Source organism: Salvelinus alpinus, chromosome 17, assembly GCF_045679555.1.
Source record: "Salvelinus alpinus chromosome 17, SLU_Salpinus.1, whole genome shotgun sequence".
Classification (NCBI taxonomy): domain Eukaryota; kingdom Metazoa; phylum Chordata; class Actinopteri; order Salmoniformes; family Salmonidae; genus Salvelinus; species Salvelinus alpinus.
In genome coordinates, this window is record NC_092102.1 from 7,006,856 (window position 1) to 7,022,888 (window position 16,033).

Here is a 16,033-nt window from a genome sequence, read left to right on the forward strand (position 1 = left end):
TATCCAGTTTAAACTCAGAGGCTGGGCAAGAGAATTATTCAGGTAGTGCATTACCTGCAGGGCTAGGAGATGCTACAGCATTGTTTTTTTCAGATAGTAAATGTGAAGGCAGAGTGCCTGTGTCCACACCAACATCACATACAGTTGAGACGAGCAGCTCCCCTGGATGGAGAGCAAGTTGTGGGGTTAATGCCCTTGTTCAAGAGCCCAACAGTAGGGGGAGGTCTTTAAGATGTGAACCCAGCAGCCCTCCAGCTGCCAGATCAATTCCCCCTATTTTTCCAGTGCCTGGCCTGGGATTCGAACTGTCCATCTCCGCTGGTCTACCTACCGCCCTAATGGTTACTTCTAAAAGCAGGAATGGATTAAAGTTAACAGACAAATGTCAGTGAGATCCAAAAACATGAAGCAGAAACAGCCACACCTAATTTGAAGGGACACAGTCTCTTTAATAGCATTTGGAGTGAAAAAAATTACACTTAAAAGTTATTAAAATCTTTTTTTGTTTATAATTGCAGCACAAGAGCAACCAAGAACATGCAATCTCTTTCATGAGAAAGTTTATAAATCTAGAAATCAATTTTACTAGTTTATTTTTAAATGACATACGATGACTTGGAACACTTGTTCAACAGTTGTTTGAAGAAAAAAAATGTTGAAAATAAATCTCAAAACAAATGTAATCTTTAAAATAGATATAAACCCTTGAAACACTATGTACTTTGACAGGATTTTTTATTTTTTTCCCCCTTCCCTATTGCTGATCAAAGGTTTTCCAAAATGTCTCTGGTTACCAAAAATACTACCGCACACTTTTCATAAGATCCCCAGCATACCCCCTTCATTCATTTGTTACATTAAAAGCTCTCAAATTTCACTTTTTCTTATGTGTCCTCTGCAAAAGATAAAATAATTTTTGTTTGGAATGATTAGACTATTACCACATTTGTCAAAAGAAAAATAAAGAATGTGAGTATCAAGCTACTAGATTTGAATGGAACCCTAGTTTGTAAACAGTTGCCTAAACTGCTTGTTCAAAGGATATGGTCTTTCAGGGGATAACTTTTTTGTAAGGAAATAATAATTTGAATAAGAGTATGATACTGATGTACATTTTAAGAAATCTGAACCCAAAAAAGTATATTCACAGGGGGCGCAAAGCATAAATCTGAAGTTTAACTACTTGATTTACTTCCCCATACGTAAAGTAATCTGTCATTTAGTATCCAAGAGTGCTGAATGACAATTACAGTTCTCTTCAACTGTACAAGCAAATCGTATGTTTGACATGACGGGAAAGCAGAGGGAATAAACACAAAAGGGATTCTATGGCTACGGAGGGAAAAACAGTAACAAATTAATAATACTTTTTTTTTCTCTTTTTAGCAGCCACACAACTTGAACTGGGCTTTCTTAAACCTCTCTGTACATAATGTTGTAAAAAACATAACATTTCATAATTCTCCATGATGATATTCTCTGGAAAGTACACCAAGTCTGTCCTAGCCATGCAGCGTTTTCACTCTTCGCTAACTTGTTATCTAGCCAATCTCCTATACCTAAATCACTGCTTGTGCCATCAACAGATGGTTGGACGATGGTTCTGTACTGTATGTAGTGAATTCGTGTTCAACTGAAGGGTAACCAGTCACTAAAAATTAACTGCTTTACATAAAGGAACATTTCTGATGTGAGTCTCAAGACAGTGCAAAAGTACACTTGATCATAGACCCACATCAATTTAAATCAATTAAATTAAAATAAAAAGTACATCTAATCAGGTTATTTCATTCTAAACCTAAGGACTTCCCACAAGTACACGTTATAAACGAGTAGGTACCATGTCTTTAATCAAAAGTAGTTGTATTTCGCTTGGAGCCAGCAGTTAGAAATGGAGCGTCATTAAGAATCCACAACTGAATTTCTCCTGCAATCCGTCCAGTGGCGCCCCCTCCAGCAGAGTTCATACTTACCCCAGGGGGTTACAAGGCAAAGGGCGGCACTGCGTTTCATCCACTGACCAAAGACAACGGTATCCCGCGGCTGAGCGATGACTCCCCATCCCCATAATAACCAAAGGCAGCGTGTTCTTGTGATTACGTCAATCCTCAGCACTACTACCATCCAATACTGTCAACATTTTGGATCAAACCTATTTATTGTATCTTTTTCCCCCCTCAGACAATCACTGACCCCTTTTACCCACATATACTATTTTTCCATAACTTTTAATTCTCAAGGGGGGGTTAAGGGGGAGGGTTTGATTTTAACTAGCAAAAGGTTTCCCGGTTTCTTCCTTGCTTCTGTAAGTCCTCTTCCCGTGTGTGAAGGGGAGGTATCTGTACTTGACCATATGCTGAAAGTAGGAGAAGAAAAATAAAATTAGCCACATTCACATGATGTTCTTATTGACTGAATTCTAGGTGAAACATCTTGAAGATTGACAAGCATGATTAATTACAGATACATATCAAGAGCAGAGGAATTCATTAGGATTGTATGACTGTGATCCATTTAGCTTTGAATTGTCTGACAACTATATATCATGCAGAGTAAGCAGCAGCGTCATCTGGGTTTCCCTTACCTTGATCTGCCTCTTCATGGTGATACAGAAAAGCATGATGAAGTACATTACAAGTATGGGCCAGAACACTGGCACATTGAAGGCTTCAAAGAACGTGCAAATCATGGCGATGACGATGCCTTTTGTTGCCGAATGCCTGAAGACAAAAGAAAAAACACATGCACACAACAACAAAAAAGTCAGCGTTAACGATAGTAAGTTCCTTTCCTGTAGACAGTGGTAAAGAAAGCACAAGTAAACTACAACGCTAAGCACGAGATATTTCTGTTTCCTACCATCAAAATAAGTATGGGCAACAACATACTTGTCAGTGCCACCTCCGGTACATATTAGCATTGTTGTTATAGGTTCAGGTTGAGAATGAAATGGCCTTGATAGTAAGGAAAGTATGTACAACGATACAGCTCTGCACTGGAAAGCTAGGCTACATTGTATTGTAAAAGTTCGTAGAGCAATCCTAGTGCCGTGTCCTATTGGAAATATACTTCCACAGGCCAAGAATATCTTCACATTGGTGGGTGAGCTGGCTACTTGGTGAGTAAACAGAATAAAAAGGAGAGAATTTGCAAGGGACAGTGTGCAGGAGGTATTTTCTGTGAACCAGGCTATTGAATAGTGGGACATAGAACACAGTATTGTACATGTCAGTGTACTACGTTAATATGGGTGTTCTCACTTTCCATGGATTGTGTGTATTTTCTGTGTGACATCATTCACTCAAAGATTTGTGGAATATTCCGACAGGACACTGAAATAGTGGGCACAAATGATGCACAAGCCTGTAACTCAGTCCAGTTCAGTGACAGGCCAAGCTGGGTAGATGACAGCTAGAGATGGTGTGGTCCTTGGGGGATCTCACCAGAATTTGAATTCAGGCAACCTCCTGATGAACGGACGGAACTCCTCGTTCTGCTTGGTGGGGAGCGCCGGGCCCTCATCTACAGGTGAATGGAGGGGGAGCAAAGTTACAGCGAGGATCACGTTGCTAGCCAATCAAATGGACTCAAAACAAGAACAGTGACTACAGAGTTTCAAAACGGCTCTAAATAGAATCCCGATAAGAGCACTGGTGTAGACACTTTGCATTCTGTTTTAAATACCAAAATGTCACTAAAGGCATTTTAAATAGTATTTGCATAGTAACCCAAGAGCTTCCAAAGAAATACCTTTCTAAGTTACTCATCACATTGAAAGGAAAGGAGCTCTCCAATATCTTGTTTCTCTAGTGCAGGGGTTCTTAAACTTTTTCAGCCTGGGAACCAAATTAGAAAGTCTGTTTTCCTGGGACCCAAGCTTATGAAAACATGGGACTATACGTAATTATCGGTATATTTCATTTCCCTTATGCCTAAAACAAATGCAATATAGACAAAAACAAATAACAATGAAATTAAATACCCATAATTTCATGTTTATTTTCCCCATTAACTCGTACATATGTCTAGATTGGAACTGTTGCTGTTAAAATACAATAAATCATTTTCATTCTGAACAGGAATAAACAGATTGATCACATCACACAGGCTCAGTTTGATAATACAACCCTAAGTAACAATACAGATGAAAAACTGCCTGTAGCTCAGGCCCTGAAGCAAGGATATGCATATTCTTGGTAACATTTGAAAGGAAACACTTTGAAGTTTGTGGAACTGTGAAAGGAATGTAGGAGACTATAACACATTAGATCTGGTAAAAGATAATACAAAGAAAAAGTTTTTGTATTTATTTTGTACCATCATCTTTGAAATGCAAGAGAAAGGCCATAATGTATTATTCCAGCTCAGGTGCAATTGAGATTTTGGCCACTAGATGACAGCAGTGTATGTGCAAGTTTAAGACTGATCCCAATGAACCATTGCATTTGTGTTAAATGTTGTATCAAGACTGTCCAAATGTGCCTAATTTGTTTATTCATATCTTTTCATGTTCAAAACTGTGCACTCTCCTCAAACAATAGTATGATATTCTTTCACTGTATTAGCTACTGTAAATTGGACAGTGCAAAAATAATTTAAACTTTCTGCCAATATCAGATGTGTCTATGTCCTGGGAAATGTTCTTGTTACTTACAACCTCATGTTAATCACATTAGCCTATGTTAGCTCAACCGTCCCGCAGGGGACCCACCAATCCTGAAGAAGTTTTAAACGTGACCCCCAAAAAACATCTGGGTCAGATTCTTTCTTTAAGGTTGCAGCACTTATCGTCACCAAGCCCGTCTCTCCTCTCTGGGGAGGTTCCCATTGCTTGGAAGGCAGCCACGGTGCATCCTTTATTTAAAGGGGGAGATAAAGCTGATCCTAACTGTTATAGGCCAATTTCTATTTTGCCCTGTTTATCAAAAGTGTTGGAAAAACTTGTCAATCAACTAACTGGCTTTCTTGATGTCTATAGTATTCTCTCTGGTATGCAATCTGGTTTTCGCTCAGGTTATGGATGTGTCACTGCAACCTTAAAGGTCCTCAATGATGTCACTATTGCCCTTGATTCTAAGCAATGTTGTGCTGCTATTTTTATTGACTTGGCCAAAGCTTATGATACGGTAGACCATTCCATTCTTGTGGGCCGGGCTAAGGAATATTGGTGTCTCTGAGGGGTCTTTGGCCTGGTTTGCTAACTACCTCTCTCAAAGAGTGCAGTGTATAAAGTCAGAACATCTGCAGTCTCAGCCACTGCACATCAAGGGAGTACCCCAAGGGTCGATCCTAGGCCCCACGATCTTCTCAATTTACATCAACAACATAGCTCAGGCAGTAGGAAGATCTTTCATCCATTTATATGCAGATGATAGTCAGTCATACTCAGCTGGCCCCTACCCGGATTGTGTTAAACGCTCTACAACAAAGCTTTCTTAGTGTCCAACAAGCTTTCTCTGCCTTAACCTTGTTCTGAACACCTCCAAAACAAAGGTCATGTGGTTTGGTAAGAAGAATGCCCCTCTCCCCACAGGTGTGATTACTACCTTGGAGGGTTTAGAGCTTGAGGTAGTCACCTCATACATGTACTTGGGAGTATGGCTAGACAGTACACTGTCCTTCTCTCAAAGCTGCAGGCTAAAGTTAAATCTAGACTTGGATTCCTCTATCGTAATCCCTCCTCTTTCACCCCAGCTGCAAAACTAACCCTGATTCAGATGGCCATTCTACCCATACTAGATTACGGAGAAATCATTTATAGATCGGCAGATAAGGGTTCTCTCGAGCGGCTAGATGTTCTTTACCATTCAGCCATTAGATTTCATCACTGCACTCTATACTCTTCTGTAAACTGGTCATCTCTGTATACCCGTCGCAAGACCCATCGGTTGATGCTTATTTATAAAACCCTCTTAGGCCTCACTCCCCCCCCCCCCCATCTGAGATATCTACTGCAGCTCTCATCCTTCACATACAACACCCATTCTGCCAGTCGCATTCTGTTAAAAGGCCCCAAATCACACACATCCCTTGGTCGCTCCTCTTGTCAGTTCGCTGCAGCTAGTGACTGGAACGAGCTGCAACAAACACTCAAACTGGACAGTTTTTATCTCAATCTCTTCATTCAAAGACTCAATCATGGACACTCTTACTGACAGTTGTGGCTGCTTCGCGTGATGCACTGTTGTCTTTTCCTTCTTGTCTTTGTGCTGGTTGTCTGTACCCAATAATATTTGTACCATGTTTTGTGCTGCTATCATGTTGTGTTGCTACCATGCTGTTGTCGTCTCTCTTTATGTAGTGTTGTCGTCTCATCGTTGTGTGTTTTGTCCAATATTTATTTTTAATCCAAGTCTCCGTCCCCGCAGGAGGCCTTCTGGTAGGCCATCATTGTAAAACAATTATTTGTTCCTAACTGACTTCGCTAGTGAATTATAATTTTTTAATTTTTTTTAAGTACAGTAGCTAACTTGCTTTTGCTAACATTAGCTAGCTCTTAGCTGTGTACAAGGGGATTTTTTGAAAGAGAAATTCACATTTACTACTGAGAGTTAGTGCTCCCTTATTTCTGCTTATCATCACCTGTTATAAAATGACAACAATGCCTTGCTAGCTGACTTACTTTTCCACTGTCGAAGCACTGTCTCCTGAAGCATTGTGCCCTGTCTGAAAAAAATTCTGGGTTTACCATCATGCTGTGGATGTTTGGTCGGATGTGTCGTTTTAATGTTTGTTTTGAGAGACTCATTACTTAGCACTTCCCGCATAAAACACACTGTGGGTGCTCCTCACCATTTCTCAAAGTTTGCATGAGAGAAACTCAACGCTGTATTTGTGGTGTATGAGCTCAGTCAGAACTTGTGGCTAGCTTGAGTCCATTTGATGGCAGCGGTGAGTGATGGCGAGTGAGAATAACAAATCAGTGGCTGACAGCGCATCATCTGCTGCTGAAAGACAGCGCTGCAGTGATCTTCAATAAAACTGCAGAAACCAGATCAAACTGCAAAGCACACCGGCGTCTCCCTCCCACTCCCGCAGATACCAAAATGAGCAGAGACACCCCTGCTAAGCAGAGAGAGCACTGACCATAGAGCGCAATTGCACTTGGCCAAATTAATTCCGGTAATGAATTAAATAATTATACATTTACTGTGACACGTCGCAACCCACCGTTAACAGGTGGGTCACAAACCATACTTAAAGAAAGTCTGCTTGAGTGTACAGAGTAGGTTTAACTATTCACCAATACTTTCTGAGAACTGGTATGAGACGACACCCCCCGATTCGGTCACAATCCTAGCCTTAAAATAACGCCACTTACCAAATGCATTTCCAAATTTTTAATTAGCAAGTCTGGTGAGGGCAAAGTAAACCAACCGTTATCCAAAATATTGCATGTAGGTGAACTGAACTGTAACAAATATCTGAATTTTGTGATCTAATTTTGGCATTAGCCTATATCAATGGCAATGTTTTCAGAAATGAGTCATTCTCATGATACCAGTTTGACAGTTGCAAATGGACTTAGAAAACCATGTTGCATCTGCAATCATTCTGAAGACTAAGGTGCCTAGTTTAGGCATAGTGTCTCATTTCAAATAAATATGAGCCTGAACGACATTTTCACCCCAAATTCTCATTACCAAAATGCATCCATAAATTCAGTTCCTTTTATACAATTTTACTTTCGATAAACCTAATGTATTCGAATAAAACACTTGCTGTAGTTTGGATATTGCTGCACTGTTGGAACTAGAAGCACAAGCATTTCGCTACACTCGCATTAACATCTGCTAACCATGTGTATGTGACCAGTAACATTTGACTTGATCAATCATAAATTGTATACCATTTGAAATTCACATTAAACTAAATATGTATTAAGTAAAAACACTGTCTGTGGACATGTTTGCCATTACCTTAAGACTTTTTCAAGTTTCTGTAAACTTTTTTTTTTAAATAAAGTTTTATTCACCCATGATACAGTACATGACCAAAAGTATGTGGACACCTGCTCGTCAAACATCCCATTCCAAAATCATGGGCATTAATATGGAGTTGGTCCCACTTTGCTGCTATAACAGCCTCTACTCTTCTGGGAAGGCTTTCCACTAGATGTTGGAATATTGCTGCGGGGACTTGCTTCCATTCAGCCACAAGAGCATTAGTGAGGACGGGCACTGAGGTTGGGCGATTAGGCCTGGCTCGCAGTCGGCATTCCAATTCATCCCAAAGCTGTTTGATGGGGTTTAAGTCAGGGCTCTGTGCAGGCCAGTCAAGTTCTTCCACACCGATCTCGACAAACCATTTCTGTATGGACCTTGCTTTGTGCACAGGGGCATTGTCATGCTAAAACAGGAAAGGTTCTTCCCCAAACTGAAGCATAGAATTGTCTAGAATGTCATTGTAAGCTGTAATGTTAAGATTTCCCTTCACTGGAACTAAGGGGCATGGCCCGAACCCTGAAAAACAGCCCCAGACCATTATTCCTCCACCAAACTTTACAGTTGGCACTATGCAATGGGGCAGGTAATGTTCTCCTGGCATCCGCCAAACCCAGATTCGGCCGTCGGACTGCTAGATGGTGAAGCGTGATTCATCACTCCAGAGAACGCGTTTCCACTGCTCCAGAATCCAATGGCGGCGAGCCTTACACCACTCCAGCCAACGCTTGGCATTGCGCATGGTGATCTTAGGCTTGCGTGTGGCTGTTCAGCCATGGAAACCATTTCATGAAGCTCCCAACGAACAGTTATTCTGTTGACGTTGCTTCCAGAGGCAGTTTGGAACTCTGTAGTGAGTGTTGCAACCAAGGACAGACGATTTTTACGCGCTTCGGAGGTTCCATTCTGTGAGCTTGTATGGCCTACCACTTCGTAGCTGAGCCGTTGATGCTCCTAGATGTTTCCACCTCCCAATAACAGCACTTAAAGTTGACCGGTGCAGCTCTAGCAGGGCAGAACTTTGACGAACTGACTTGTTGGAAAGGTGGCATCCTATGACGGTGAAGCGTGGAAAGTCATTGAGCTCTTCAGTAAGGCCAGTCTACTGCCAATTTTTGTCTATGGAGATCGCATGGCTGTGTGCTCGATTGTATACACCCATCAGCAATGAGTGTAGCTGAAATAGCCAAATCCACTAATTTGAAGGGGTGTCCACATACAGTTGAAGTCGGAAGTTTATATACACTTAGGTTGGAGTCATTAACTTGTTTTTTCAACCACTCCACAAATTTCTTGTTAACAAACTATAGTTTTGACAAGTCGGTTAGGACATCTACTTTGTGCATGACACAAGTCATTTTTCCAACAATTGTTTACAGACAGATTATTTCACTATCACAATTCCAGTGGGTCAGAAGTTTACATACATTAAGTTGACTGTGCCTTTAAACAGCTTGGAAAATTCTAGAAAATTATGTCATGGCTTTAGAAGCTTCTGATAGGCTAATTGACATCATTTGAGTCAATTGGAGGTGTACCTGTGGATGCATTTCAAGGCCTACCTTCAAACTCAGTGCCTCTTTGCTTAACATCATGGGAAAATCAAAAGAAATCAGCCAAGACCTCAGAAAAAAATTGTAGACCTCCACAAGTCTGGTTCATCCTCCAAACGCTTGAAGGTACCACGTTCATCTGTACAAAGAATAGTACGCAAGTATAAACACCACGGGACCATGCAGCCGTCACACCGCTCAGGAAGGAGACGCGTTCTGTCTCTAGAGATGAACGTACTTTGGTGCAAAAAGTGCAAATCAATCCCAGAACTACAGCAAAGGACCCTGAGAAGATGCTGGAGGAAACCGGTACAAAAGTATCTATATCCACAGCAAAACGATCCTATATCGACAAAACCTGAAAGGCCACACAGCAAGGAAGAAGCCACTGCTCCAAAACCAGACTACGGTTTGCAACTGCACATGGGGACAAAGATCGTACTTTTTGGAGAAATGTGCTCTGATCTGATGAAACAAAAATAGAACTGTTTGGCCATAATGACCATTGTTATGTTTGGAGGAAAAAGGGGGAGGCTTGCAAGCCGAAGAACACCATCCCGACCGTGAAGCACGGGGGTGGCAGCATCATGTTGTGGGGGTGCTTTGCAGCAGGAGGGACTGGTGCACTTCACAAAATAGATGGCATCATGAGGTAGGAAAATGATGTGGATATATTGAAGCAACATCTCAAGACATCAGTCAGGAAGTTAAAGCTTGGTCGCAAATGGGTCTTCCAACTGGACAATGACCCCAAGCATACTTCCAAAGTTGTGGCAAAATGGCTTAAGGACAACAAAGTCAAGGTATTATTCTGACATTTTACATTCTTAAAACAAAGTGGTGATCCTAACTGACCTAAGACAGGGAATTTTTACTAGGATTAAAATGTCAGGAATTGTGAAAAACTGAGTTTAAATGTATTTGGCTAAGGTGTATGTAAACTTCCGACTTCAACTGTACACTATATATACAAAAGTATATCTAATCTCTAATAGAACTCAGTATAATTTTTAAATCGCCAACTATCAAACACGCATTATCATCTCTGAAACCTGCTCATCATTACCGTAATGCACCAACATTTAAAACTATTAGAACAAATAAAATGTACTCTAGTTATTTGGGCTTAATCTGATACTATGCCTTTATCTAAACGTGTACGTGAAAATACCATGTATACACAAGATTCAGAAAAGGTTGTGTAGCGGTAATGAGAAGTTACAAAATAATAATAACATTTGAAATATTTCCGTGTCATGTTTAACTCAGGCCTTTTCATTAAGTGAGGAATGCTAAAACAAATATTAGAAATGTACTACTACTTTGGACTTCTAAAACTGTTGCAGTAATGATCATTTTTGCATTGGTAGATGTGGAAATTGTTGTAAATTACATAATCTCATTAATAAACATAATTATGAAATAGATAAATACAGATCTAATCTTAGTGATCCAAGAGGAATTTTTGTGAACTGTGAGTTTCTTGAGAATCACCCAATTAGAAAATGTGATTTTTAAGTCTTTGTTTAGTCATAAGGATGAAAACTGAAACATATAGTATTGAATCGTCCCAAACTATAATGTATCTTTCCTGAATCATATACACACCAGTGTCTCAAGATGCGTAGTCGGCCAAAGATACACACCCCATGTCAAAGTTTTTTAAAATATAGTCTCGAGCCACAGTCCTACATGGAGAGTGCTTTGAGGGTATCTTTATGAAGAGTGAGCGCTAGAAGTACATCGTTTTATGTGAGAAAGTAAACATCTTAAACATGACTGCAACCCAAAGGAATGTCGTATGTTACAGTGAACTCTAACTTGCCTTCGTCAAGCATTGATGGATCCACTTTTGGTGATAGAAAAGCGATGAACAGGTTGAGATGGTAGATTCCCAGAGCATACGTTACAATATACCAACCCTGGAGGGAGCAGAGAAAACCTATATTAGTGTTCATTTGAATTTCATACATTACATTTTAAAATGTTACTCATTTAGCAGACGCTCTTATCCAAACTGGAAATTAAAGAAGCGTAAACATGTGTATTCCCTCACATAATTCACAAATGTATCACATTGACAATATCTGGGGCAATACTAGTCTAAAGGGAAAACAGTAGCCTACATTTTCACACAGACGCGCCCAAAGTGATCTTCTACTCCTTGGATGTGTGCAAGTGCATATTACGCCTAAAGGCACATTGCAGAACCCTAGGAGAGCCCCAAAATATCTTAACGTTCAAACTCAGAAATGTAACATGATCAGTCATAAACAACAGAATTCAAATCTGACAAGCCAGTTACAGGCTCCCTCCATTGAGGCATACCCAAATCGTGGCAGATTTTACTTTTGTTGTTGTTTTCGTCAAAGGAGGAAGTTGTCGCACTGTATATGGTGACGCCAGATTACAGAGTCTACCTTCAAAACACGTCAGATGCATATTCAGTAGGGTAAAATGTTGTGGAACGCTAAGATAGAAATATATTGTGCAGAACAGACATACCTCTTTGACATGCTGAGAAAGGGAAAATGTCAGCTCTACTCATGGCACTTCTATCTGTAGTGTTCAGTACGTTGCAACCTCCTGAACGCGACCCAGCATAAGCCCTGTGTGTGGTGTGTTTCTCTACCTGTAATATGTACACTCTGATCATGTAGATGGCCGTTAGCGAAAGAGTGACTCCCCATCGCCCTATGGAGAACGGCGTCGACCTGTCTAGCCATGACTGATAGATCTGGAAAAGACACCAACCAGAAAGACAGTGCACAACCATTACCAGGAGCGCAACAGTAAACATTAGATAAAGCGTCACATTTTCACATCGTCTTATCTGAAGTATAATTTCTAACTTTTCAATGCAGCACCACAGTGACAGTGGGTCCAATGGTTATCTTCATCAAAACAGTGGTGGCAGCGTTTCCCTTGGTTTGGCCTAGTTTTCTTTCCTCTTGACATTTGATGAGAGAACAACTAAAGGCCCTGGCAGCAGTACCTGTCCAACCCGTGTGAAGAAGCTTCCGATTGTGGATGGTTTCCCATGGATTGATTCACCAACACTGTCCCCTTCTGACATTCTGTCTGTGGAAGGAGAGAAAAGGGTTGTTAACAGGTATTACTTTAACAGATTTCACCACCAGGCTTTTTGTTTGCAACGTGAGTATGGATCTGTAGACAAAGTGTTTATAGTAAGGTGTTATCGACACAATGTGTTGATGTGGTGTGCTATCAAGACAAGAACGTCTTGCCTGGCTGTGACTCACAAAGCATGGCTACATTTGCTGCATAGAAATAATGTGTGGACAGATGAGCCTGAGGATATTTGGCCTTCAGCTCAGAGCAATTTGGCAAATAGGCTATTGATATTCAGGCTATTGATATTCAGTACTAACACTGGCAGATCATCCTTACCCAACATGTAGGCTACAGTAATTTTTGAATTGGCTAGCTATATAGCTAGCTAGTTTCTTTATTCTGTTAGTCCTTTTCCACATATAATAACATGGCAACAACTCACATACAGCGACAACAATGCTTCATCAACCTAGCTGACTAAACTCAACTCCATGGTAAAGGAAGTTTATTTATATATTTTTTCACCCCGATTACGATCTTGTCTCATCGCTGCATCTCCCCAACGTGCTCAGGAGGCGAAGGTTGAGTCATGCATCCCCCAAAACAAGCCGCGCTTCTTAACACCCGCCCGCTTAACCCGGAAGCCAGCCGCACCAATGTGTCGGAGGAAACACCGTTCAACTGATGACCGAGGTCAACCTGCAGGCGTCTGGCCCACCACAAGGAGTCGCTAGAGCGCAATGTGCCAAGTAAACCCTTTCTGGCCAAACCCTCCCCTAACCCAGCTGATGCTGGGCCAATTATGCACTGCCCTATGAGATTCCTGATCACGGCCAGTTGTGATACAGCCCGGGATCAAACTCAGGTCTGTAGTGATGCCTCTAGCTGTGCGATGCAGTGCCTTAGACCGCTGCGCCGTTCAGGAGGTCCGTAAAGGAAGTTTCTGATGAACTCCATGAACAGAGTTGAGCAGAGACCAGGCTTTTTGGAATTCAGCTCTGACTAAATTGATTTGCCCAAGGTCAACATTTCAACAACAACAAATGAAATGCTTACCTTGTACCTATGTTTAATCTTGTGTAGTTGAGTGCCTTTGTTTGCTGAAATCCATTTTTTTTTTTTTATAAAACATGAATCAAATACAACCGACTGGTTGTTGAGATTCAAATTGGCACATGCCATCTAAAAGCAACGAGCAAACAATCGGTGGTTGTATTTCATTAACGTTTACTGAAAAAGTATGGATCTCAGCAAACAAGGAAAGGCATGCAACTAGAGGGCAAACATAGGGACATCATGGTAAGCGTTACATAATGTAAATGTTTGAGTATTGACCTTGGGAGCGATTCGATGTAGTAGTAGCTGAATTCCACAAAGCCTGGTCTCTGCTCAACTCCATGGAATTGAGTTAAGTCAGCTACATCAACCTAATGTCAACATTTGGTGTTAGGTTGATTTGTGGATTTGGCTCATGCACTTGGTCAAAAACGATGTAGAATTTTTTTGCAAGTACATACTGCGCACAACGGCAGTAAAGACGATATTTGCTGCGAAACTCCATATTTTGGGTGTGTACTGAACTTATTTTGACATCACATTTGCAGAGCTGATTAATGGGACTTAGAAATTTAAGGATAATGGGCGTCAGAGGAGATACCTTCTCCTCAAGCCTAAGTACTGGTTTAATGTTATCCCAACTCGTCCCACCCAAAGTCCTTGGCTTGTAATAGGGCTAGCCCCCTTGGAAGGTCTACCGGCTCAAACGATAATAGTTTCATTTTAATTTCCATTCTAGTCAAATGTCACGTTGCTTATCAAACAGCCATCCAATTATTGTGAGACTGAAGTTAGCTGATAATGACAGACTTGATAGCCGAATTAAACTAAACTCCACGATTTACGAGCGGCGACTAGTGTGGGCAGACTGGAGTTCCGAAGTCACAAAATGTAATGAGTCAAAAACGACATATTTCAGCACCCAAAGAATAGCGCTGAAATCATTAGTTTGTATTAAAAACATAACAGGCCGCCCACACACTAGTCGGCGCGCCACTCCATCGTAAATCGTGGGGTTGAGTCGCTCACATAGACTGTCTCTTCTCATAATGGCTAGTTAGCTCTCCAACGTTGAATCGTTTACTGGTTAGCTAGCGAGCGAACGAATGCAGTTGCTAGCTACTGTAGCCAGCTAAAACAATTATTCATAGTGTTTGAGATGAGATGGTTAGCATTTGTGTTTTTTTATTCATAGCGCAATTTTGATTAAATGTTTTCCTGTCTCGCAAGCAGAGTGAGTGACGTTGGCTAACATTAGAAAAAAGCTTCTTGGTTTGTGTAGTTTTTAAACAACCACCTTTCACTAAGTGTGTGTGAAACAGGGGGATGGGGATGGATTCCCTCTACTTCCCATAATGTGCAGCGGGAATCAAACAGTTCAACCCTGCTACCTTACAGAAGGAAATTGTAGTCTTTAATCTCAATCTTGTCATTTTGATGGCTACAAATCAGCGGGAAGTTGAACTACAACCACCAGCAGTAACTTCGTGAATTTGACAACTCACTTCCGGTTAGAAACCGAGCCCTTTCTAGCTAGCATAGGCATAGCCTCTCGTTACCATATTTAGAGAGGACTTCAATTGAAATATTACTTTGGTATTGGTCCCCTTAATTCCACTAAAACTAAAGAACATATGTTCACACACCTACTGACAGACATACTGCTGCAAGACAGGGTTTTCTTACCTGATTCTGCCGCTGTGTCACTCGGCTCTACCTAACTACCTCTCGTGCTGGTTCGGCTAATGTGAACACGTCAGTACTTCCGCGAGGACTCGCTTTAAAGTACGGCAGGCAAGATCAGAAGAGCAAAGAAAACCCTGGACCGGTGTGCGAGATGCACAGGGGGTTTGTGGCACTTTGCCTGGCCACTGGAGAATTTAAAATACCTACTTATTTGAAAAGACAATGGGAAAATATAAACTACAATTATATATGACACAACACAATTATGACACAACAAAAAATCCAGCCAAACCTTTACTTTCAATTGCTTTTCACGTAGCCTAAAATAATGCCCCTAATTAAATAGCCTACTTATTCTTTCTCTCTAAAAATAATATAATACAGCATATGACAGAGTACACATACCTTTTGACAAGTTTTATGTTTACTCACTAGAACGAGGGTCATTAACTGTTTGAAGGAACTTACTTACAATGCATTCGTATAGTATTCAGACCCCCTGACTTTAACCACATTTTGTTATGTTACAGCCTTATTCTAAAATTGATTAAATAAATAAAAATCCTTATTAATCTGCACACAATAACCCATAATGAAAAAGTGAAAATGTTTTCAAATGTATAAAAAAAACAGACATATCTTATTTACATAGGTATTCAGACCATTTGCTATGAGACTTGAAATTGAGCTCAGGTGCATCCTCTTTCCATTGATCATCTG

General features: G+C 40.7%; 1 protein-coding gene across 1 annotated transcript; it reads right to left on the reverse strand.

Annotated features, from left to right (window-relative positions):
- Positions 1-425: 425 nt before the first annotated feature.
- LOC139542046 (protein RER1-like) lies at positions 426-15,497 on the reverse strand. Its single transcript, XM_071347030.1, has 7 exons — positions 15,314-15,497; positions 12,492-12,577; positions 12,129-12,233; positions 11,322-11,418; positions 3,444-3,522; positions 2,585-2,720; positions 426-2,356 (listed from the first exon to the last, which is right to left on the reverse strand). Exons 2-7 carry the CDS (start codon positions 12,570-12,572, stop codon positions 2,267-2,269), a joined length of 588 nt encoding a protein of 195 aa, XP_071203131.1. The 5' UTR covers positions 12,573-12,577; positions 15,314-15,497; the 3' UTR covers positions 426-2,266.
- Between the last annotated feature and the right edge of the window lie 536 nt (positions 15,498-16,033).